Source organism: Curcuma longa, chromosome 1, assembly GCF_044706935.1.
Source record: "Curcuma longa cultivar G26 ecotype Majalengka, Jawa Barat chromosome 1, ITB_CL_G26_1.1, whole genome shotgun sequence".
Lineage (NCBI taxonomy): Eukaryota > Viridiplantae > Streptophyta > Magnoliopsida > Zingiberales > Zingiberaceae > Curcuma > Curcuma longa.
Window position 1 is genome coordinate 7,940,451 of NC_133861.1, and position 24,415 is coordinate 7,964,865.

The 24,415-nt window shown below is 34.7% G+C and overlaps 2 protein-coding genes across 3 annotated transcripts; one reads left to right on the forward strand and one right to left on the reverse strand.

Moving 5' to 3' along the window:
* Positions 1-1,160: 1,160 nt before the first annotated feature.
* Positions 1,161-17,888, reverse strand: LOC141836608 (isoleucine--tRNA ligase, cytoplasmic-like). Of its 2 annotated transcripts, none has more exons than XM_074724121.1 (27): positions 17,289-17,888; positions 17,043-17,186; positions 15,487-15,719; positions 14,510-14,672; positions 13,046-13,159; positions 12,452-12,549; positions 10,732-10,810; positions 10,496-10,654; positions 10,326-10,415; positions 9,573-9,706; positions 8,224-8,383; positions 8,038-8,118; positions 7,721-7,933; positions 7,495-7,620; positions 5,945-6,082; positions 5,742-5,845; positions 5,598-5,661; positions 4,962-5,050; positions 4,741-4,882; positions 3,494-3,557; positions 3,347-3,414; positions 2,544-2,666; positions 2,384-2,449; positions 2,036-2,062; positions 1,800-1,902; positions 1,599-1,690; positions 1,161-1,508 (listed from the first exon to the last, which is right to left on the reverse strand). In XM_074724121.1, exons 1-27 carry the CDS (start codon positions 17,886-17,888, stop codon positions 1,395-1,397), a joined length of 3,588 nt encoding a protein of 1,195 aa, XP_074580222.1. In that variant the 3' UTR covers positions 1,161-1,394. The 2 variants fall into 2 exon arrangements, with proteins under 2 accessions (XP_074580222.1, XP_074580214.1); XM_074724113.1 differs by having other exon boundaries at positions 8,035-8,118.
* Positions 17,889-18,120: 232 nt separating this feature from the next.
* LOC141813897 (uncharacterized) lies at positions 18,121-23,406 on the forward strand. The gene is made up of 3 exons (XM_074701899.1): positions 18,121-18,293; positions 22,569-22,642; positions 23,182-23,406. Exons 1-3 carry the CDS (start codon positions 18,185-18,187, stop codon positions 23,227-23,229), a joined length of 231 nt encoding a protein of 76 aa, XP_074558000.1. The 5' UTR covers positions 18,121-18,184; the 3' UTR covers positions 23,230-23,406.
* The last annotated feature ends 1,009 nt before the right edge of the window (positions 23,407-24,415 follow it).

Sequence of the window (24,415 nt, forward strand, 5' to 3'; positions counted from 1 at the left end):
TTTCTTCTTAAAATAATTAAATTATTTATTAACTATCCTAGTAGTTAATTACTTTACTTAGTGTACATATTTTTTTAAAAAATTGATTTGCTTTCTAATAAATCAAACAACAATTGATAATTAGTAATATCAAATTTGATACAAATGAAAATCAGGACATGGAAGGTCAACCACACTATTATATGCATGCAATGCATTAAATTTTTAATTAATTTTTTATTTTCCTGGAAGTAAAATATTATCATGTAATTTTTGGACAGTTTGCGATTTATTAAAAGGTAATTGTTGTTCAAAAGTCATATTTTCTGAAAGAGGAGACACTGATTTTGGCCCCTAATAAATTTAATCATTTGTAAAAAAATAAATCAAAAAAAAGGTAATTGTTGTTCAAATGCTCTCGATCCTGTCATTCATTCATGTATTTGATAAAATGAATATCTCTTTCCTGTAGAGGTCAGCAAATGGTTGTGTTTGAAATGTGTAATCATACAGTGCTCTGTTATTTGTTGACAATTTGAAGTTGTGCCTTGCTGCAGTAATCCTGAGGGCTTGAAGGTTCTCTTTCAACCATTGAATTTGGTTTGTGATTTGATCGTGGATGCAAGTTAACAAAGATTGGTCATGAATAGTCAGCCACAAGGATGCAATTTGATGGTGCGAACCATCTATAAGAAACAGATGTTTGGGTGCCCTTCCAACCATCGGATTTGTGACTAGTTAACAAGGAATGAACATTATGGAGAATTATAAATCTCGACAGAATTTGAGCATTAAACATGTATAAATATTAACATAACAGAGCAACATGAGCTATGCGGCATTGCAACCCCATCACAAAATGCATCAATGCTACTGAAACAAAACATTGAATGGTAAGCAAATCCCAAACTCGTATATCATTAGTTATAATTCTATGAATATTCAAACTGTGCTAGTATCTCAGACAAATACATCAAACTAGTTAAGTGCCATTATAACATGCACCCCTTTCATTAAAGAAATACTTAATCATGTCGACAAGTAGATCACAGTGTAGGACTTGTGGTTTCCCTTTCATACAAATAAAATGGTGAGCAACCAAATGAAATCAATATGAATTATTTAATTTATAAATGTATCAACATATTGAAGTCATCCAAACACCAAAGATTTGTTTAAAACTATTGGGATTATACCACTAAGGTACTGAAGGAAACATTGTTTAAAATAATCGACCAAAAATGTTAAAACTGCACTAAAATTGATTTGCTCCTATTTCTTTCTAATTATTGTCTAATTAATCAGCCTATGCAGTCTAGCAATATAAATAACACACTCACTATCAGAAATACTTACCTATAAACTAAATTATTGAATACCAATACAGTAGGAAGAACTTCACGATAACCTTTCATTTAATAATTCAATAGTTCCTTCCTTCTCAAGTAGGAATCGGCTACACTGAGAAAGACATGCTTTTCTAGCTCCAACTCAACCACAGGTTGATTCTGAAAACAATCTACCTTGATCTGCAAGGTGGTTGAAAATTATCAGCAAAATTTAAGCAGAATAAAAATACCACGAAGATTAAATTAAGAATGACAATTGAAAGGCCTAACCTTTCCATTTCCACCTTGAAACTCTAATTTCAAATTGGAAACTTCTCTTGATGACAAATATGTTTGTAAATTATCAGCAAGCTTCTTATCGCCTACAACATAAAATGCAGGTGTTCAAATCTCAAGTTCAGCGTGCTATATGACAATTTGAAATAAATTGCTATATATATATATATATATATATATATATATATATATAACCTGAATATAATGCAACAATGGCTTCAGTATCAAACACAAGAGCAGGCTTTGCTATGCTGATAACAAAGGAGACATTAGGTAGTTCCTCATGGGATAGCAAAACCTGCAATAGATTATAGAACACTAGTCAAGCAGTCTGTCAAGTCAACTGAGACTGTAACATGGAGCCCTCGCAACCCCCACTGCTCCGCAATCAACATAAAATCATATATCAGAGGATATAGTAATTGCTCTACCTGAAACTCCTCCTGGCACAAAATCACCTGAGATCAGTAGCACAAAGTACAATATCAGCCCAGTCGAAAAGGGTAATATAACATGTGCAAAGGAGGAAATAGAGCAACACTAAATTGATAGATGAACAATAATGCCTTGAAAAATTAAAAAAAAAAACAATAAATAAGGATGAAAGCTGCAAGGAACTACGATTCCATTGACAAATTACAGAAAAATAAAAATTAGATATAATGGTGATGCATCAAAATAGAGAGCAAAGATGTTTGTTTTGGCAGAAAAGAAAAGAAAAAGGTTTGCAATAGAACTGCGCTCATTCAATATAATTTCTTTAATTGCTTAACACTTACAGCATCAGCAGGAGTGTATGTTTGGTGAAGTAAAGGGGATCCAAGAGCATCTTTGATGTATTCCTCCTGCAGCAGAAATGCCACAGGAAAAATTTGAAGGATATCCACCATAAGGGTAACCAAAGAATAAGCACATAGCTGAACACAATGAAGACCATACCTGCGATTCCACAATTTTCTCCAAGATATTTTTATCTTTGCCAAGAGGTTCATAGTATACCTCCACGACATCAGTGAGATCCAAACCAGCTTTCTTGCGCAATTTCTGAATGCGGCTGACAACCTAACTCAAATAGTAACAAACGCTGAGCAAGCATCAAACATTATTTTGTTTTTCATAGGTGTAAAACTTGTACATTCATGGAAGAACGAAAATAAAATCTTCCATATCCTATCCTTTCATATCTCTCCAAGTGAAAGGATCCTCATTCTGGAACTCAATTTCACAGCAACAAGCAAATTTAACAGGCAATTGGGGACACAAGATTGGCAATGTTCTAAAACACATTACACTCCAATCAATTCCAAAGCAGACCAACATGGCTGAACTCAATAACCAAGACATAGATATGTACACATACATAACACAGTATGAGGGGAGCACTTCTAGAGAGATGGCATTGGAGAGGAAATTTTAATGGTCCAAAGCATAATAGACAAATGGAAAGTATGAATCAATGTTATCCTAGAAATATTGATTCCAAGTGCAACCAAAATTCAATTACTGCACCTTCGCAAGTAATAAAATATTGAAAATTCGAAAGACCAATTTATGAGATTTAGCAGTTCGAACATAGACATGGTAAAAGTAGCCTTCAATATCCAGTGCAGATATATGAAAAAACAATGAATCTGTTCTTTAAATGAAAGCCGTATATAACATGATGAATATGTAGGAGAAGAAATATTATTGACTTGTAAAACCTCCACAATCTGAAGAAAAATTCAGACACCATAACTTACCTCTCGAGCAATTCCTGCATCAAACAATGATTCGTCAGCCCTTAAATCCAATACAACCAAAACATCACCTGAGGAAAGGGGTATGACACTGAGCATGGGGAGGAAATGGAATTTTACATTATGATCTAGAGACAAACTTTATTTTACCATCTCCAGCAGCATCAATCTCCTTTTCTGTGCTATCAGCAGGCCGTTTGAACTCCCGCAATATCTGAAAGCATGCACCAAATGCAGTGATCTCTCAGAACCACAATAATTAGAGATTTTAAAGTAGTTGAACTGTGGAACATCAAAATCTTCATGACCTATATGTTTTAGGCAATGAGAAAAACATACAGATTAACACCATGATATGTCATAAAGACAACTAATCCAGAATGAATCCAAAAACTCAAAAAGGATTATCAAGTTATTTGATTAAAATAGTAAAATATAATAAAATTAATGGCGAGAGTAAGATACATGTGTTAAAGCCATATGAGTTAAGACAGCTTATTGCTATAGCTGTTAATTAATTTATCTAAAACACAGTACATTATGGCGAAAATATACCAACCTGAAAATCAAGACAGATGATGCAAAAAAAAAAAAAAAAAAAAACAATGTCCAAGCATCGAGAGGTTTAGGCAAATACATATTGGTGTGTATGATTCTTTAATCAGCGGCACAAAGATAGAATGCTAGCCACATGTTATCACTGTTATGCACCATTGAAGCAGACCATCATAACTATATTGAAATAACTCCCAAAGAAATAATACAGAAATATAGCATAAATGTCTTGAACTTTTCTTCTATCTCTATTGGACCACCAGGTTGGTCATCAACACAGCAACACCCAAAAATTCTAGAAAATAAGATAGGCAGTGAAGATACCCTAATCACAAGATAAGCCACAAACACGAGAAGGAAGATAGGTGGTGCATCTGAATAGTATAGAAGTCACAATTTTAATGTAAGAGCTTTCTTCAGACTAAAAAATCCAAATTGCAGCAAAAGTAAAGGTTTATATAATAGAGATAGATAGATAGATAAGACATTCCATTAGCTAAGAAGCATGTAACATAAGAAAAAATATCTGCAAAAGGGGAAATGCATAACTTGATCAGATAATAACGTCAAAATTCACCAGTGCAGCAAATGTAGAGAATGGTTTGAATTATCAGTATGATAACAATAACAATCTAGACTCCAAACAGTATGTACCTGTATACCAGGCCATATATGTATATACAATCTGGAACAGGTAGTACAAAAAATACCTAGAACTATGATTTATAGTATACAGTAGTCCATTTGCAAAGTTTCCTAAAGAATGATTAGCTCAAGTGTTCTACGGAAGATTAATCATATACCAAAACTTTATAAGATTTTGAAGATCTTAAATTTTAGACCTTTATATCATTCTGCTTCAGGCAATGCCCAGAGAAAGTGGCTTCCCCAGATTGCTCAAATAACAGTATGTCAGCCTGAGACATTGCTTTAACCTCCTTAGCCACAGCAGCCATTGCCTTCCCCAATCTTTTACCTAATACGCTAAAAAAAAAATACAAAACAGAAATCAGCTATCACAATCTGAAGGATTCCAAAAGACTTAGTGAAAGCCACAGCATACCTAAAATCAGGCTCAGCCCGTAATGAAGCATACTTCAAAGGATCATTGCAAGGAACCACTAATTTAGCATTGAGCTCCTCCATCACGTACTACAATATCCAGAGAACATTTGCATTTCAATTCAGTAAAATGACCCCATATTGGAAGAACAACGATAAATATTTGAACAATGAAAGGTGTAATAAAGCAATTTTTTGACAGAAAATAACACATGAAAGGTGTTAAGTAACCTCAAAATAAATATAAAAAGAAAAGGGATTGGTATTTCTTTTCGCGTTCATTGTTCTCTTGGAAGTTTGGTTTGCTTTCAAAATTTAAAATTAACAAAGTATCACTAAAATTGAGGTTCATGAATTTCACTTTCTTATCTGGTCAGTTAGAACTGAGTCTGTTTAATTCGTTTAGGATTTTCTATGCTCTTGAACAATGACAATCATAAACAGAAATTGGTCATTTTCTGAATTATTGTTTTCCTACTAAACTCCAATAGCAACAGATGGGTTAACCAGAGGGAATGTTAATATAATTCATATAAATTTACACCTCCAAAAAAATCCAAATCTTTAAATTAAGAGTGTAGCAATGCAAATGGAAACTACACTAATGCAAGAAAACAAAATTTAGTTGAAACCAGACCTCCCTCAACTTTCCAGTAATATCTTCAAGGAAGTCCGAATCAGGATGAACAACAATCATTTCCCTAAAAATAAAAGAACAAAAACAATTGCTCAATAAAAAGGAAGACATTATAGTAAAAAGTAAAAAATCAATTCCTCATACTTGAGTGGTGTTTTGAGAGGTTTACTGTGACGTTCCCGAATATTGCGCACCAGGTCAATGACGGTCATCATCCTCGTGACACTTTGTTCAATGCGCTTGTCCCTCTAAAGATATCGGCAGAAGATATTTAAGCAAGTTAAAATGGAACTGGAAGAAATTATACAGTAATGGAAAAATTGCTGCTAAGAAACTGATAATTATACCTTCCCTAATGTTGAAGGAAAATTACAATAATGAACACTTTCCTCAGATCCATCAGAGACCTTCCGAAGGTTTTGATAAAGAACCTCCGTAAAGAAAGGTGTGAATGGAGCCATCACTTTGCAGGTAGTTAAAAGCACCTAAAAAATATCAAACTATATATGAGTGATCAAAGTATCTATCACATTATGCAGAATTTAATAATGTTTCTTGAGATTAAAATGAAGCCTGGCTTAGGTAGCTGAAAATGGAATCCAGATGACTTCAAAAGAGCAAAAAAAAAAATTGGTCTACAGTGATATCAGTTTTCAAAACCAAAGATAGTAATAAGAGTTTTCATCTTATCCCATCAAATATTGGATGAATGATACAGATGGCATTGAAGGATTTGACAATGCATGAAAGGCAGAGAGACTCGCATCAAAATTAATAAAATAAATAACAAAAGAGCAACAAACAAAATATGAGGTCCAGCAATTTTATTCTATCAAAACATATTCCAATATCTCCCTGTTGAATAATAGATCCAAAATATCTAAACCATTCAACTTCACTATCATCACGCTGTTTATTCTATCATTGCTGAAATATATTGTCATCGTTGTCATCATCATCAAGTCATGTTTGTCCCAACTATTCCATGATTCTCATCCTTGCATTCACGTCCTATGCAAGTTCCATTGAGCTCCATGCAAGGTTGTATCAAGGTGATTGGCAGTGAAGACACTAGGATCACTTTACAACTATCTAGTCCTAGTCACACTCATATGGATTTAGACCGTTTAGGCATTGGCTAACAAGGCCTAACACAATTATTAACATTTTTCATTCAAGCTTGGGATTCTTGAAACTCTATAAGAATATTTCATATATTCAATTTCAAATGTGCTCGATTTCTATTTGTTAAAACTTCAAATGTGTATCTTAATTCTCATCTATCAGCAGACCACTAAATGGAAATAACATTCACTAGGGAGATTTATATTGAATATGATTAATAAGTTCATCTAGTAGCAATGAAAAGGATAAGAGCTTAAAGATAGCATTTCAACCTATAATTACATAAATTATTAGCTATGTTTAACATAACTATATTATCATACAAGGATTTTATTGCTAGATGTTTGCAGCCTCTCTAAAACCCACCAAAATAAAAGTCCAGGAACTTTAGCATAAATTTTCATAAGTAAATAGAAATCATGAGAAAACCCTTCTTTCCTTAGTATTTCTCATTAATTGCTTAAAAATAAATAACATCAAAGTTGACCTTACAAGTGTAAGTCTGAAGCCAAGTTTTTTTTACCTATTCTCAATGGTTTGCTTCACAAATTTCATAATGTATGGTTTTCTCCACTTATAATGTATTCCTTATGATGGTTTTAGCTGATCAGAAATACTAGTGCAATGATGAAATAGATAAATATATGATGGTTTTAACAACATCAAATGCAATTGAAATAACAAGTATCATGCAATATCTTGCACTACAAACATAGGAAGAGAAAGTGCAATACAGGATGATAAATCCCACATGTAAAAAAGATGAGCATACATGATACAAAGTTGAAAGCGACATTATGCAGTCTTCTTCTCCTGTACGCCCCTTCAATCTCTTTCGATTAAACCGCACATATATGTTGGTAAGGTTGTCGATGAACTTCAAAAGATATGGAATGACCTGCAAAAAAAGCCACATTAAGAAGAAAAAAAGGAGAAAATTCATATATCATAATTTTAAAGTTTAGAACAACATGAACACTAAGGATATATGAAGATACCGTGTACAACCGATAAGCATCCATTTCTTGACGAACAAATTGAATTAAACTTTCAGTGGCTGAATTTATCCATTGGTCAAGCACATTTGAAGAGTTCTGAAGAGCTTCATAATCCACTGGAACAAAGGATGTGAGACCCTCAACCTCAAGCCTTTTTGCATTTTGGACAAGGAATCTATATGCATTATACCACGGAAGGAAGACATCTTTGACCTGCTTAAGCAAAACAGAATAGGTAACAGTAACAATATATTAAAACAAACATCACAGACAATCCACATGACAAACAAATCATGATAAAAAGAGCCACCTACAACATTATACACGCCATTCTTTTTGAACTGCAAATTCTCAGCGCGTACTACAGGAGAATTAACCAAATATAATCGCAATGCATCCTGTAGGTTCCATGTAATCATTATCACCATGGAAATTGTATATATGAACAAAACAAATTATCATAACTCAACATTAACTTCGTGTTAGTGAAGCTAATTGCATACCGCTCCATAATCGCCTATGACTTCAGTTGGCGATGGATAATTCTTCAAACTTTTACTCATTTTCTTCCCATGCTCATCCAACACAAGACCATTGCAGATGAGATTTCTAAATGCTGGCTTCCCAAACAACGCCGTAGATAAAACCATAAGTGTATAGAACCTAAAATATTATCACATATAAAAATAAGCATTGAGGTGTCGATAGGAACTAGCATGAGACATTATAGGCTAGCTCAGTATTCTTATACACAATCACTCAATAGTGCTGAAAATCGTTGGATTTATGAACACAAACAATATCCAATAATTGCATATTCTTCGAGACACTAAATGATGAGAAAGATGCACAAATGAGCAAGCAGATTGTCCATAGATCCTCCGAAAAAAATTCAATATGATAGTCGAATGTAATCCTTGAAAATCAAAACTATCACAGTCATCAAAAAATTAATAAACCAACCATCAGGTTCTCAAGTGAACATGTCAATGGAAGTACTCAGGTCTCAAAAATACAGGAACAAATTGTCCAAAGTAGAAGTGTTTAAACTACAACCTATCAAGTACACTCAGCATGAAGTTTCAACATTAGGACAAAAATAAGATGAACATGAAAGAAATATAATCTTGGGTCATGTGAGCTATAAAATCATTCAATTTCATGTGACAAACCAAGTGATTAAAAGGTTTGATGACAACTTAATCTTGATTAAGAAGTTAGTGGAGGTTGTGTTAATCGGAATAGGATTTTTTGCATGGTAAATAAAAAAAGAATGGATATTTTGTTGTTTTGGCATCCTCTTTCTTATTATGCATATTTCTCACTCCAAATCCTTTTTGTCCAATTTGTAGTCTCGTTCATCTTCTCTCACCAGTGTCATTAACGTAGTTACACATCAGCTATTCCTTTCTGTTAGTTTCATATCCTAAATTCATGACAAATGCTATGTGACTAAGACTGCAGCTTTGCACCAGCATCGCACACCAATTAGAATCATCTCTATTAGTTTCATTAACGTAGGAACAATCAAGAGTGTACAGAAGAGTTCAAACCAAGGCAACAGGTGGTAACAAAAAACAAACAAACAAACAAAGCATTTGCCTTACCAGTCAAATTACATATCTAACATCTCTAATTAGACAATCAACTAAAATGAATAAAGCTGATCTAGTGACACTTGAACCAAAAAACCCTTCAAATTGTTGCATAGAGATAATGAGGCTCATTTACAGACTAAAAGATGAAAATGGAGTAAGATGGTGGAAAATAGCATTAGAAATTAACACAAGGTCATATCTAGAATAAAATATATTTAGCATGCTTCAAAAATTGTTATAAGAGAAAAACCAACCATCCTCGGGTTTGGTCAATTCCCTCAGCCACAAAGTGTCCAGGAAAGTTCTTTTCAAAGAGTTCGGCATTCTCAAAAGGGTAATGAATATAAGCATATGGCATTGACCCACTCTCAAACCAACAGTCGAAAACCTGGAAGATGTATAAAATAAATTTATTCACCACCCAACAAAATAGGGTTTGATTCAATAGAAAATCATTTGCAGACTATATAGAGTATAAACCGCAACACCAGAAGAAACCAATCAAGCTCTATTTAACAACTTTTAACTATCAACTTAGCCATTTATCAACTAATCAATCCTAATAAAAGCTCTTCAATTTAGCTAACTTTAAAATCTGTTAGGACGCCAAAATATTGGTGGTTGAGGGATGTGGATATTTCAAGTTCAGGCAGTCGGTTTTCTCTCACATGTCTGCACTGTTCCACAGATTTGGACATGTGGCATTTTATAAAATAAAAAAAAAATCATTAAGAGAGCTTGTTGTTGTTAATCAACCCTGAAATCTAGATGAGTGTTCGATCAAGAACTGGCAAAAACCAGCAGATTAAAGCAATTAAGCAAATAATATTTATACTTCGAAATATCACTAGCATCATGGGAAAACACTTGCACAAAAAACAGTTCTTAAAAAGCCTAAGTTATTGTAGATCATATGTGTGAATTATAAACAGGAACAACAGGTATAAAATACCATACAGATTTATGTCTGAATAACTATTCACACAAATTGTCTTGAGAAAACTCACATCATCCACACGACGAAGAACACCAAACTCTGGACCACGTTCAGAGGGAATGGTTATATGATCAATATTGTGACGATGAAGATCAGTAACCTTAAAAAGACAATATAAAAGGTCAAAATTCAGATGACAAATTGAAAGAATTCCAACCAAAACATAAAGCATGAATGCACCTTAGCACCAGATAGCTTCTCAAGTTCACTAATAGAACCAATAACTCTCTTCTCAATGAAATCCTCACTGACCCAAATAGGAAGAGGAGTGCCCCAAAACCTAGTTCGGCTAACAGCCCAATCTCTAGCATTTTCAAGCCAATTATGAAACCTTTTTTCCTGTAGTCAAAAGTAGATTTGGACCATAAGAGCTGTCTCATTCTACACAAATTCTAAAAAAAAGGAAAAGATCAAACCTTCACATATTCAGGGATCCAATGTGTCTGCTTGTTACTTTCTAACAACTGTTCCTTAATCTTCTCAACTGAAACAAACCTGAACATACATGTGCATGCATGTGAAACTACATAATTCATAATAAGAACTACAAAAAAAAAGGGAGCAGTTTCATTCTCACTATCCACGAAGTTTTATGCATAATGGACTTGCAACCCCAGATTGAGGAATGATTTTTCTTATTAATGTAAGATTTTAATTGTAATTACTTTGATAGGCACAAGGATTTCTAGCTACCAAACCACTGAAAGATTGAAAAGATTCGACATGAAATATACATATGTGCAGAACATGATATAGAGAAATTGACATCATCAGCAGTAAAAAACACAATTATAATTTAACCAAACAACAGATGGCCTCCTTTTCAATATTCCCACTTTTTAAGTCATCCAAACAACAATTGAACAATCAGTTTCATTTGAACTAACAAAATGGTTAACCTAGTCAACAGACATGCTTTGACCTGAAAAGTTAAGCTGAAATAATAGATACACAATCAGGTAATTCAACAACACAAAATTATTTCTTCAAAATAAGAGCAATAACTCGACGGCAAAAAAAGATCTCCATGATCATGTTTATGAATGAAATGATACGGTTTTGGTATTGTATTGTGCCGTGCTGATATGGTTTCAATACTTTTTTAAATATAAAATATATTGATTAAAAAATATGTTTATTAATATTTCATTGCTATAGATGCTTACTATTAAGCTATATTTGAGATATTGAATGTTGAGTTTAAGTTTTGATTTTATCTCGTCAAATATTGTGAAATGTTTGATTCTTATTGAGTAAAAGTCAATTTAGAGTTAACTGAAGTCCACCAATGGACATGGCAGCATCAAGTAGCTTTAAACTAGATTTAATTTAGATTTATTTTGATTAATTTAAAATTAAACTAAATTTATATATATAATAATTTAATTCATTAGCAATAATATATTTTATAATGTTAGAGATTATATATATTTTTTGTCATTCCTAACAATCTATCTCCTCTATCTTTAAAGAGGTTCTTTTTTCTCTGTGTTTACCTCGTGGATGGATGAAGGATAGAAAAAAAATTAACCATCTTTAAAGAGATTAACAGGTGCCCTCATGGACATTTGGAGGGGAAAAAATAACAAATGAAGGAGGAAAAAGATTAATGGAGGGAGGGAAAAAAGTTAACGGAGGGAAAGGAATTAACTTTAGGAAAAAAATGAAAAATAAAGGCAAAGATGGAAATAGGGGGGAAAAGAAGAAAGGAAAAAATAATAGTAAAAACACCCATAACAACGACCTATCACATCGAGGTCGTGGCCTACCATTGCAAGATTGTGCACACTGATCACACCTAGCCTCCACAACCTTATAGAGGCTGCCATGAGATCGTCACAACCTGACGGAGACTGCCACAAGGCTACTGTGATGTCACAACAGTCTCACACCTCCTTTCAACCTGTTCCACATGGTTTCATGCCAATCGGCGAGAAAAAAAGGTAATTCACCCATCCCGTCCTGTCCCGACCAGCACGGGTGTGGCATCTTATTCCTTGTGTGTAAGTCACCTCTAAAAATACCAAAAACTAGTCTACCCATTATTAGCATGTCAAACTTCCTATAGAATAGTGGAACTAAAAACTTAATTTGTCAAAAAAAAAATTCAATCAACAACATTAAAAAGTGATTTACCAACTAGTAACCGCCCGATATATAAGGGGAGTGTCTGATCTCCAGCAGAAAGGATAAGAATGCACCATACTTTTGTTATCGACAAGTCTTCCTTTCGCCTGATCAAGCATTAGAGATGTTATACAAGTAATAATTAATGAACCCCCAACATAAAGATAAGATGAACAAGTGATGTAGATTAAGGAAAAAATATTTATTGAATTTTGAACATTTTTTAGCTAACAACATAAGAAAAACAAGAAAATTTGGTGACATTAATTTCCATCAAAGACAACAAGCATGACGAATCACCTTACAAAAAACAAAAAAAATAGTGCCACATATTTTTAGGTCAACAGGTAAGGATGTATCAAATTTTATAACTAAGATTTTAAAAGCAAGCATAATCAAATGAAAATCTTATAAGAATTCCATATATAATTATTTCACAAGTTAAGAACTGTTTTAAAATTTCAATAGAAGCATACCACATAAGAATTTGTCATCCTGCAAATTCTGGAGTTATATAAAGAAGGATTAAGACACATCTCATTAATTAGTCATGAGTCGCTTAACACCGTATACATTGAGTAAACCCATAATCAAATGTCTTACCTTAACTGCATTTATAATATCTTTATCAGCATCCTTAACATAGCGCCCAGAGAAATCAGATACTTCTTTAGTAAAGCAACCATCAGCATCGACTGCTACAAAAAGATCCACATCCTATTCATTAAAAGCAAATAATTATGTCAGCAACCTAAAACTGTTAAGATTACAGTATCATTCTTCATAATTCTGTGATATTGATAAGTATAGTAATCGTGAATCAGCTATGTAGGATAACATCCAAGTAAGCAACTCAATAACGGATATGGGGATGGAGATATTGACATAAGAAATCACAATAGTTCCTTCTCCGTTTACAACAATCCCATTATCAGAACATGTATCCAGAAAATACATAAAAAGTTCAAAATTCTCCTAAAAAACAACGTTTGCAGGGAAAAAACAATATTTGCTGGCAATCAGGAAGTAGCTATTGGGAGTTGAAGAAATAGAAAGTTAAGTAAATTCAGTCATCTCCTCTTGATAATAACTTGGTTTTGAAAATGAGAATAATGAAGGTTCAGTTCCAAGCCCAAACAACAAAGGCCAAAAGTGACAGTGCCAATGAATTATTTACTCAATAATCGCATCCAAGGATTAAAATATCGAGCCGTGCCGGAGTTTCGGTCCCGAACCGGAACGATACAGTTTCGGTACCATATCGTACCATGCCGGTATAGTTTCGGTATTTTTAAAATATATAATATATTAACTAAAATAAAATTTTTAATCTAAATAATTAAAAATAAAAAATAAAATATTTTTTAAAAATAATAAACTAATTTTATAGATTTTATTAAATCCTATTTAAATTATCCCGAACTATAGCTAGGAGTTGATTATTAAAACTTAATTAATACTTAAGTTAAAAAATAAAAAAAATCAAAAATCATCGCGATCGCGCGCTGCCCGTGCGCGGAGGCGACTCCCGGCCCCACGCGCCGCCTCCGGCGGGGTCGCTGGGCCCAGGTGTCGCCTCCGGTGGCGTCGCCGGGCCCCGGCGGCGCCTCCGAAGGCGTCGCCGCGCCCGAGCGACGCCTCCGGCGGCGTTTTCATGCCGGAACCGTGGTGCCAGTGTTGTGCCGGTGCCGATACCACGGCGGAACGAAAAATTTCGTCCGTATCACGCGATACGGCTCGGTATTTTAATCCTTGATCGCATCTCAAGGGCAATGTGGGCCCTTTGAAGCATACTTGCATTTGATAGATACCAAAATGCAATAATGACTAGAATATTAATCAAAGCATAAATAGTTACCTGCATGTTTTAAACTGTCATAAACAATTAAATATTTACATTAACATTTGCATAGAGGTCCAAATGCTACAAGGTCCTACAGGTGTTGGCAAAAATCTGGAGAAATAATTGAAGTTTACTGGTCAAAAAAATATTAGATTATTTTGATTGCATCATGATCTGAAATGACAATGACTTTGAACAACCACAAATGATCAACAAATTCCTACCTTAATTATACCAGAAGACACACAGACCCGGTAATCGTCTTCACCAAAAGCTGGTGCACAATGAACAACACCAGTTCCACTATCATCAGTTACATAACCGTCTGCAATTACCCTGAAGGCTGTCTCTGAATACTTCAAGAAGTAATCAAACAGAGGAACATATCTGCACAAACAACATTATGAAAGCTCTGTACCAGAAAAAAAATGCATAAGATAATTGATGTCTGAATTTCCAAAAGGATTTTGGGAATTTTTTGCACAAAAAATGTTGAACACAAATTTGTCATTGACGAGTAACATAGAAGAAAAGGAACATTGACTCTCATACTCTAGAAAGAAAGGCTAGAATCCTACAAAATAGTTATACAATTAGTGGAAAGTAGGTGCAGTTGACACTTTAGAAATTGAAACTTAGAAAGCTCAAACCCATGAATTTGTAGTTAAAAGATTTGTTATTTCTCATTGTATCTCCAAAGCCTCGATCACATAAAATACCTTTTGACATTGTACCACTTGCAAATTTCATCTATAGCATCAATTAAAATTTACTATATAGCTAACCTTACAGTTAATCTAGTTCTAAACAAGTCTGCAAAACACTGAAAAGCAAGCCATCTATGTATATCATCGAACTTCTAAACATCACACACAGCCTACTTTCTTCATTGTTTATCATTATTAGATTACCTATAACACTAAATTTATCAAATCATCTTTTATATATCTGTATTTGACAATCAATTTGATCTGAAGTTAGGCATGGACACATCAAATGTGCAGCACACATATTGACCTAGACCACACATAGGATGCATAAAAGTATCTGTATATCTATACCACATATAGGATATGCAATGTAATCCATCATTAGATAAGCATATGCAGCCGCATAAAACATTTTTACATCAGTGATCGTGACCATAGGTACCTACAAATAGGTAGAATGAAACATTTGGCAAAATGTAATTTTTACTCACTTCAATCCAACCAAAGAAGCGCCTGTTAATTTCTCCACTAACTGATATGATCCAGCATCAACACCACTCTTAGTTTTACTGTTGGCGGTTCCCTTGCTCTTAGAGTTGGCTGATGACTTGTCTTGTGGAGGCACAACTGCTCCAGCTGATTCTGATTTTGACTTTTTGCTGGGCAACTGGGACAACCGAGATTCTGCAACAATATATATTGCACCTGATGTTTTTTCTTGGACCTGCCATTGTTTACATAGGAATCACAAGGAAACAGAAACAAAAAACTTATACAAGAGTTTGAAACATGCAAAGGAATGATAAGTATGATGCTATTGAAAATGCATACATAAAACATATCTGAGCTTGACAAACTTACAAATTACAGGAATCATTTAAAAGTGGTCATCGACTATCCCAATCAACAATAGAAAAAATCAACTTTCAATCTGAACTCACAATAGTATCAGCTTTCAATCTGAACTCACAAGAGTATCTTCCTAGCAACTTATCCTCATACTCTATCATGTTCAATAGAACCTGATTGGTCGACTTGAGGGTTTGAGTGTCCATGCTTCAAACCTCAGCAAGGATGACAGGACGAGCAGCACCCTGCCAAATGTGCCCCTCAACCCCTGGGTCAGAGTTGCCCCAGACCCTCTATGGAGATTGCTTCCCACTCGACTGCTTAACACCCCCCCCCCCCCCCCCCAAACAACAAATGTTAACATGTATCAAAAAAATCCTTACGGTTTGAAAAGAAGGCAAGCAATAACTGGACTTTATTTGATTTGGTTCAACACAAACTGGTGGTTTATCACAATTCTAATTTTGTGGGTGACCACTATGCAGCAATACAGATAGTCACGTTCCACCTGGTAATGCCAATTGTATAGCACCATCATCATCATTGCCGTGAAGCTGAACATACAATACATACAACTAGTTCAATGCATACAAGTAGTAATGAATTGGCCTCTTCATTAATATCTCATAAACCGGAATGCAAAAAATCAGTAAACTGCACATGATCTCACGAGAGAATAGCTCAAAATGTTGTCTAAACAAATAGAGGACTACTCCTTAGAATGAGAGGAAAACAGTTTGACCTGTTTTAAGATTCAAATGGTTGAAGTTTTCTGAATTAGTACAAATAAATATTCTCTCTTAAACTAGAGAAGTTTTAGTTAGAAGCTGCCTAAATCCTAAACAATGAATGTGATACAGGATGTTGTTTATGATAACTGATCTGTGATGCGTTGAATTAATTGTATCATAAGCATGTAATTGTGACAATATAACATTTGAAAAATAATTTTACAGTGTATAAGAGTGGTTAAACTAGGGTCGGTATTCATGAGAAATGAGTTATGTACTATATTCAAAATAAAGTGATATGTGAATAATTAATTGATGATAGAGTCATTGAAATATTCATATTAAAATAAACTGGATAGTCAAACTTGCTTTTAGGTCATTATAATAGAACCAAAAGCAAAGCGCCGCATTAAGGCAAGAAGCTCATAAATAACACTGAAAAAAGTTAGCATTAAGGCAAGACTGACCTTTACATACACAAAATCAGTGTTGACACACAGAGCAAGATTGCTAGGAAGTGTCCATGGAGTAGTTGTCCATGCTACAAGCGCCGCATTATCAGGATCACCAACTATTGGAAATGACACCATGATTGCAGGGTCCGAGACATCCTACAATTATCAAAAGGGGAAGAAATGCGACTATAGATACTCAAAAAGCAAAATTGACTTCCGAACAGGACTGATAAAAAACAAAAGAAATCTGAATAGAACCTTATATTTCATCCCGGCTTCAGTGTTTGAGAGTGGCGTCCTGCACCCGGTGCTGTAAGGCATAACCTTGAACCCGCGGTACACAAGATCCTTCTTCCACAGCTGGGCGAACACCCACCACACCGACTCCATGAAGTTGAGGTCCATCGTCTTGTAATCGTCCTTGAAATCGATCCAACGGCCCGTGCGCGTGATCACCTGCTCCCATTCATTCACGTACCGCGTGACGATAGAACGACATTCCTCATTATACGCGGCGATACCCATTGCGAGGACGTCGTCCCGGCTGCGTATGCCGAGTTTCTTGTCGATCTCGAACTCGACAGGGAGACCGTGGCAGTCCCAGCCGAAGCGGCGGGTGACGTGGCGTCCGTTCATGGACTGGTAGCGGGTGACCACGTCCTTGATAGTACCGGCGAGAATATGGCCGTAGTGGGGGAGCCCGGTGGCGAAGGGCGGGCCATCGTAAAAGATATACTCCGGCATTGCCTCGGTGCGCTTGAGCTGGGTCTCGAAGGCACGGATGGACGACCAGAAGCGGAGGATGGACTCCTCCTGCTTCGGGAACGAGAAGTCCTTGCCCTCACAAACGTCCTCCATCGCCGGCGACGGAGGGGCGGCGCGTTGGGATTCCGGAATGAGAGGCGATCGACGTATTTCTAGGTTTTTTAGTCAAATGAGCCGTTCGGGGTCGGGGACCTCGGGCGATTTATATAGGAGAATTTTTCATTAATAATAATTTATTTATATATTTTACATATTATTTTCAAATAAATTATGTTTTAAATATTTCCAATTTTAGTTTGGAAAGATGCGACCATGGAACCCGGTTCGCTATTATTGTAGCCTGTTTGTCTTTCGACTCCTGAGCACGGGTTGCTTGGGTTTCCATCGCCATGGTAGCTGCGGCTTCCTCTTCTTCTTCTTCGCCCTCTATGCCATACGCCGGCGTTGCGAGGATCTCTGACTCCCTTTGCTATCCGGAGTATACCGCTTCACTCAAGTGTGAGTCTCTGTCGATTTATTTCCCCCCTGATTTCTTACTTTTCTGCATGTATTCCTTAGTTTCTTTCTTTGACGGTGCTCCATCTTCATATTTGCATGGATACGTATTGAAACATTGCACGGTGGAAATAGCAAATTTTGGTATATTAGTTCTGTTTCTTAAGAGAACTACTAAATTCTTGTTTAGTTGGGATTATTTGCCCTAAAATTTCGATTGGGGCAGATCTTCACATTTTGTTTAAAAGATAAAATTTTGGTGTATTAGGGCTGTTTCTTCAGAGAGGTAGTAAGTTTTTGTTTGGTTGCGATTTTTGCTTGGGGCCTATCCTCACATTTTGTTTACTATTTTTTCTGCAATAGCAGTTGTTTTGCAGCCTACGACTCATCTGTTTTATGGTGAAACAGATTTTAAGTCTCCGCCTTCTTTTCCTGTAGAAATACTATTGAAACGGGATGGCTAGTAAGCACAAGGCATTTTAATTTTCAGATTTGTCGTTTTCAAATACCCACAATGTTGATTAACACGATTTGGAATTACTGGACTCATGTGTAACCTAGAATTATCCTCAATTATGGACCCATAAGTACGCCCATATTATATCATGTCTTCTTGATAGGAACCGTGTTCTATCTCGTGGAAAATCATAGAAAAATTGAGAACGGGGGATAGGGTGATCACTTCAAGGGGATCAATCTCCAATAATCAAGTGGAATTGATTAACCAAAAGAAATTACTTGTCTGCAAAGGTTACATAACGTCTCTTTAAATAGCCACATAAGGATACATTTTCAAAAGAAAAAGTCTAATAACCTATATCAAAGAAAACTTATTTAAAAATAGAAGAATTGAAGGAATTAAAGAAAAGTTTTGAAGGATTTATTTGAATAGATCCATCAAAGGATCGTACTCTAAAGATAAGGTTTTAAAGAGTTTATTTAAATAGATCATTAAAGGATCGTATCATTCCACCGCCCTTTAAAATAACTTTGTCCTCAAGGTTGTTTAGCAATAAACTTCGAAAATCTTTTTTGAATTGTGTCATATGACTCCCATATTGCATCATCAATTGGTAAGTTATCCCATTGAATTAATAGCTCGACCATCGCTTGATTGTCCTTCTTTACAAGTCTTCTTTCTAAAATAGTATGAGGTTGAAACTTAATTTCACCATCAGAATTCACTTTAGGGAGATGTTGTTAAGGAGTAAATTTGTCATCTAATTTCTTCTTTAAACAAGACACATGAAACGCAGGGTGTATTTTAGAATCTTGTGGAAGCTTCAGGCGATAAGCAACAGAGCCAATATACTCTAGCACCTTATAAGGGCCGTAAAATTTTGGTGACAATTTCATAGAGGTTGAAGTACGGATTGAAGCTTGTTTGTATGGTTGAAGTCTTAGAAAAACCTCAATCTCCTATTGCAAATTCTCTTTTTGAACGATATTTGTCTGCCAATTGCTTCGTTCTTGCTTGTGCATTGCATAAGTTGTTTTTCAAAAGTTGCAATATTTGATCCCTTACGTGTAGGGTTTGGTCTACTTGATGCACGTTTGTTGATCCATGTGCATATGAGTTGATTGAGAATAGTGCACATCCATAAACTGCCTCAAATAGTGTAATCTTAATAGTTGAGTGGTAAGTCATGTTGTACCACCATTCTGCCCATGGAAGCCAATGAACTCATTCCTTTGGTTTATCACCAGTTAAGCAGCTAGATAATTCTCTAAGCATCGATTAACCACCACTATTTGTCCATCTGACTGCAGATGATAGGATGTGCTAAAATTAAGTTTGTGTCTTGCAATTGAAATAATTTCTTCCAAAATTTACTCGTAAATACCAGATCTCTATCAGTGACAATAGATCTTGGTAGCCCATGTAGTTTGATTATGTGGTCAACAAATGCTTGAGCAACACAAACAATTGTATAAGGATGTGATAACGAACAAAAATGAGCATATTTTGTGAGGCGATCAACGACCACCATGATTGTGGTTCGTCCTTGTGATGTTAGTAACCCATCTATGAAATCCATGAAATGTCTGTCCATATTCAAATGTTTGGCCTTATCACTACCGTCACGTTCAGAAGGAGGAAATTGAGAAATTGTACAGGAGATCCATTAAAGAATCATATCACTTCTTCCCAGCAGGTGCTGCTGTTGCCATCTTGGCATCGCTCTTGGTCTTGCTGTTGAACTCTTCTTTCTTCTTCATCTGTTCCTCAGTGTCTTTATTTCTCTGTTGCTCTGCATCATTCTTGCTCATCTCTGCGGCCTCTAGTAACAAGGTGCGTTCCTCCCAACTTGGATCATTCATTCTCAAGGTATGATGTAGAGGGAAAAGGGAACCTGGCTCAGTATTCAGGAGGGACCTTTAAATAGGAAAGCATAGAGGGAGATGCTGAGAGTAGGTAAGGAACAATATTGTTGTGAAGTGAGCCTTCACACCGATTTCGCTTGAAGGTTCTCTTTATTTTAATTTTTCTCATAGGTAAGTGTTATCCATGTGAAGGTCACCTTCATTTTAGTTTTTACCATTGTGCTAATGGTTAGTTGCTCGCATGCCTTATGGTTTAAAAATAATCTGAAAACTTTATATCATTCTGCTTCAAACTATGGCTAGATAAAGTAACTTTTCCAACTTATCAGCCTGAGACAGTCTTGACCCCCATTACAGTCACACCCATTCCATTCCCTAATCTTTGCTAGACATAGTACCTTTCCCGAATTATCAGCCTCAGACATTGCCTTGGCCTCCATAGCAACGGCACCCATTCCCTTCCCCATTCTTTCACCTAATATACTGAGAAAACAGAAATCAGTTTAATACAATCTAAAGGATTTCAAATCACTTGGTAAAAGTCACAAATTAGGCTAAAATCAGGCTCAGCTCATAAAGAAGCATATTTCAAAGGATCATTAATTGCAAGGAACCACTGATTTAACACTTGCACTTCAATTGCGCAAACTGATTCCTTATTGGTAGAACAAAGCTAAACATTTGAACAATGAAAGGTGTAATAAAATAAACTTTTGAGTTTTTACAGATAATAGCACTGAGAGATGCCAAGTCGAGCCTGGTTTGCTTTCAAAATAAAAAATAACCAAACAGTTACTATGGAAGTTCATGAATTTCACTATACTTACTGGTCAGTTAAAATTGACTCAGGTTAATGCATTGTTTTGACACTTTTTATGTTATTGAGCAATGTCACTCATGAAAATAGAGATTGCTTTTTTTTAATTTATTTTACTAAACTCTAGTTGTAACAGATGGGTTAATAGCCAGAGAGAGAGAGAGAGACCTAATAATCATTTGACCTGATTAACCAAAATGAAAAAAGCAACAGTGACAATTATTTAAAACAAACATGCATCATAGGCAGATCATATGCCAAATAATACATAACACAAAAGAGAATTAACTAGATACAATCACAATACATCTTAATAGACTCCATGTAGTGATTATAATCATGGAAATTATATAACTAAGGACAACAAATAATCATATTTCAACATATGAACTTCTTGTTAATGAAACTAATTGCATACCACTGCATAATCACCTATGACTTCAGTTGGTGATGGATGATTCTGCAATCCTTTAATCATTTTCTTCCCATCTGGATCCAACACAAGAGCATTGCAGTTGAGATGTCTTAATGCTGGCTTTCCAAACAATGCAACAGATAGCACCATAAGCATATAGAACTTAAAATGTTATTACACTACATAACAAGTACTGAGATGTTGATAGGAACTGTCATGAGACAAAATAAGAAGGTAGCTCAACACATTCTTATATATATAAATAAAGATGTGTCTTGTATGATATAATATCTTCTATTTGTTAACTTTATTGAGTAGAATATAATGTAATTGCTTAGCAGATGTAAAGCCGTGATGGCTAAGTATACTATTAAATTGATCTGTAATTGTCTGATTTAACATAAAGACGCCATTGTCTTTGTCCATGCACAGGCTCATTTCCTTGACCTCATTTGTAGGAGCAATTTTAAGCCCTTGCTCTAGTAGCCGTACAAGGTTCTCTTTTGCTATTACTATAGTCAATATCATTAGAAAAGTGGAGGATGTCAGTTTTGCAGAAACACTTGAACGAATGACCTGTGATTTCTAGGTTCTCAGTTTATATTTGATAGATAATATTGTTGAATTTGCAAACATTATACTCTTGTTTTTACAATTGAAGTTGTACCAAATTGTAAAATATAAGTTGCTCTTATTTTGCTGCCAATTTAATTTTTCTTAGGTGTGGAGGCTAACAAAGACAAGAGCAAATGTCAGGAGCTATTTGATTATTACAAAGAATGCAAGAAGAAAGAGGTGCGACATTGTTTCTTTCTTATTTTTACGGTGAAAGTTCACAGTTCTAATAGAGTCTAACACATAATTGGAGAAAAATTAATATTGAAAAGATGTTCCATTATGACAAGCCATCTACTGATTCTATTCTCTTAGGCCATCTATAGTCATGGCAGCAATGAATATCAGGAATTGCCAAATAGATTAATGATGTATGCATAAGGTCGTTGGTGAATAGATAGTATATATATGTATATGACTGGTTGTTTAATTTTTCTCACATTCTACTGCATTTTTGTCCAAAAGAAAAAGTTTCAGTTATACATTAGGCTGTTCTGAGAGAATATCTATCTTAGTGCATCTAGCATAATGCTCACATTGAGAATAAAAATCAACTTGAGATCGGCAACCACTAATGGATCTTAGATATCCTAGCTCACAGGTTTCCTTGGTTTGTAATTCCTGATTCATATAACTCTTGCAGCTTTTCTTCTTCCTCTCATAAATCTTTGGCTATGCCAAACTCTACCATTTAACCATGTTTTTTTGTGTCATGGCAGAGGCAAGCTAGGCTAGAGCGCAACCGCAACAGATCCTTTTTCCAATAAATAGCAATTTTAATGTTGTATTCAATGCAATAAGGTGTTTACAGAATTGCAAGGTCAGTTGGTCAAAGCAATACTGTCAGTTTATGATATTGCAATCACGAGAAATTACCAAGAAAATAAACACTTGTTCGACTTTCCCTAAACTTTGAAGATTCTGTGATGTTTCAGTTTTTTTAAGCTGCAGAAATTCGTAAATTGCTTGTTATACCTTCTTTATTATATGTGAGAGATTCGTAAATTGTTTGAGATTCGTAAATTGCGTGAATTCTGGCGAAGAGAAATATGTTTGTGAGCTTAATGGCGATGGTTGTGCTGTATGGTTGACAGTAAGTTTGGCACTTGAATTCTATCAAAGTCAAACCTCATCCCCTCTTTATTATAAAATATAATCGGAAAAGATAGTCCATGTTAGCTATTTTTGGAGTGAGAGAAGATATTTAAGGAAAAAGAAATTCAGGAAAAGAAAGAAAAAGTAAAGTAGTAAAGTAGGAAGGGATGGAAAGTTTATTAATATTTATTTTATTTAAAAAGAAAAGAAGGGAAATAAAAATTAAATATATAAAATTATAAAAATATTTTTTTATTTTTAAAAAGATAATGCATTAGAGGACGAATGAAAAATTATAAAATTTTATAAAATTGTTTATAAATCTCTATTTTTGGAGGAGAATAAGAAGATTAGGATTATTTGTTTTTGTCCTTTTGAATTTTATCCTTGAACAAATTTATCGTAAGGATTGGCGTCAAGATTGTGGAATGCAAGCAGTTGGACATAGACAGTGACAACGTTTATTGTGTGAGGAGCGACGATGCAAAGATGAAATATCTAAATAAATAAATTAATTTAAAATTTAAATATTTTTAAATAAAAATAAAATTAGAATAAAATATTTTTGAATTCTTTTTATATATTATTTTTTATATATTTCAAATTGAAATATAAAAAATTTTACAATAAAATTTATTTTTTTCCTCCTTAACTTATTTCATTTCAAACAAAAATCAAAACACAAAGCGTAAGAGAAGGTATCTAAGTTTTTTTTTGTTTTTTGGCCATGTGAGGTCGTTATTTTCAACGGTGAAATATTTGTTGTGTTCACCCACATAAGTAATTACTTTTTATATTTGTTTTCTATTAATACCACTCACTCAATTTGTGCACTAGCTCATCCACATCCTCTGCAAT

Excerpts from the sequence above, each read along its gene's own strand:
- LOC141836608 (XM_074724113.1), bottom strand. The coding sequence starts at position 17,888 with ATGGAGGACGTTTGTGAGGGCAAGGACTTCTCGTTCCCGAAGCAGGAG. Across the intron at positions 17,187-17,288 it reads AAGCCGGGATGAAATATAAG|GATGTCTCGGACCCTGCAAT; the intron begins GTTCTATTCAGA and ends TGATAATTGTAG. Across the intron at positions 4,883-4,961 it reads CGGGCTGAGCCTGATTTTAG|CGTATTAGGTAAAAGATTGG; the intron begins GTATGCTGTGGC and ends TTTTTTTTTTAG.
- LOC141813897 (XM_074701899.1), top strand. The coding sequence starts at position 18,185 with ATGGTAGCTGCGGCTTCCTCTTCTTCTTCTTCGCCCTCTATGCCATAC. Across the intron at positions 18,294-22,568 it reads GTATACCGCTTCACTCAAGT|GTGTGGAGGCTAACAAAGAC; the intron begins GTGAGTCTCTGT and ends AATTTTTCTTAG. Across the intron at positions 22,643-23,181 it reads AAGAATGCAAGAAGAAAGAG|AGGCAAGCTAGGCTAGAGCG; the intron begins GTGCGACATTGT and ends GTGTCATGGCAG.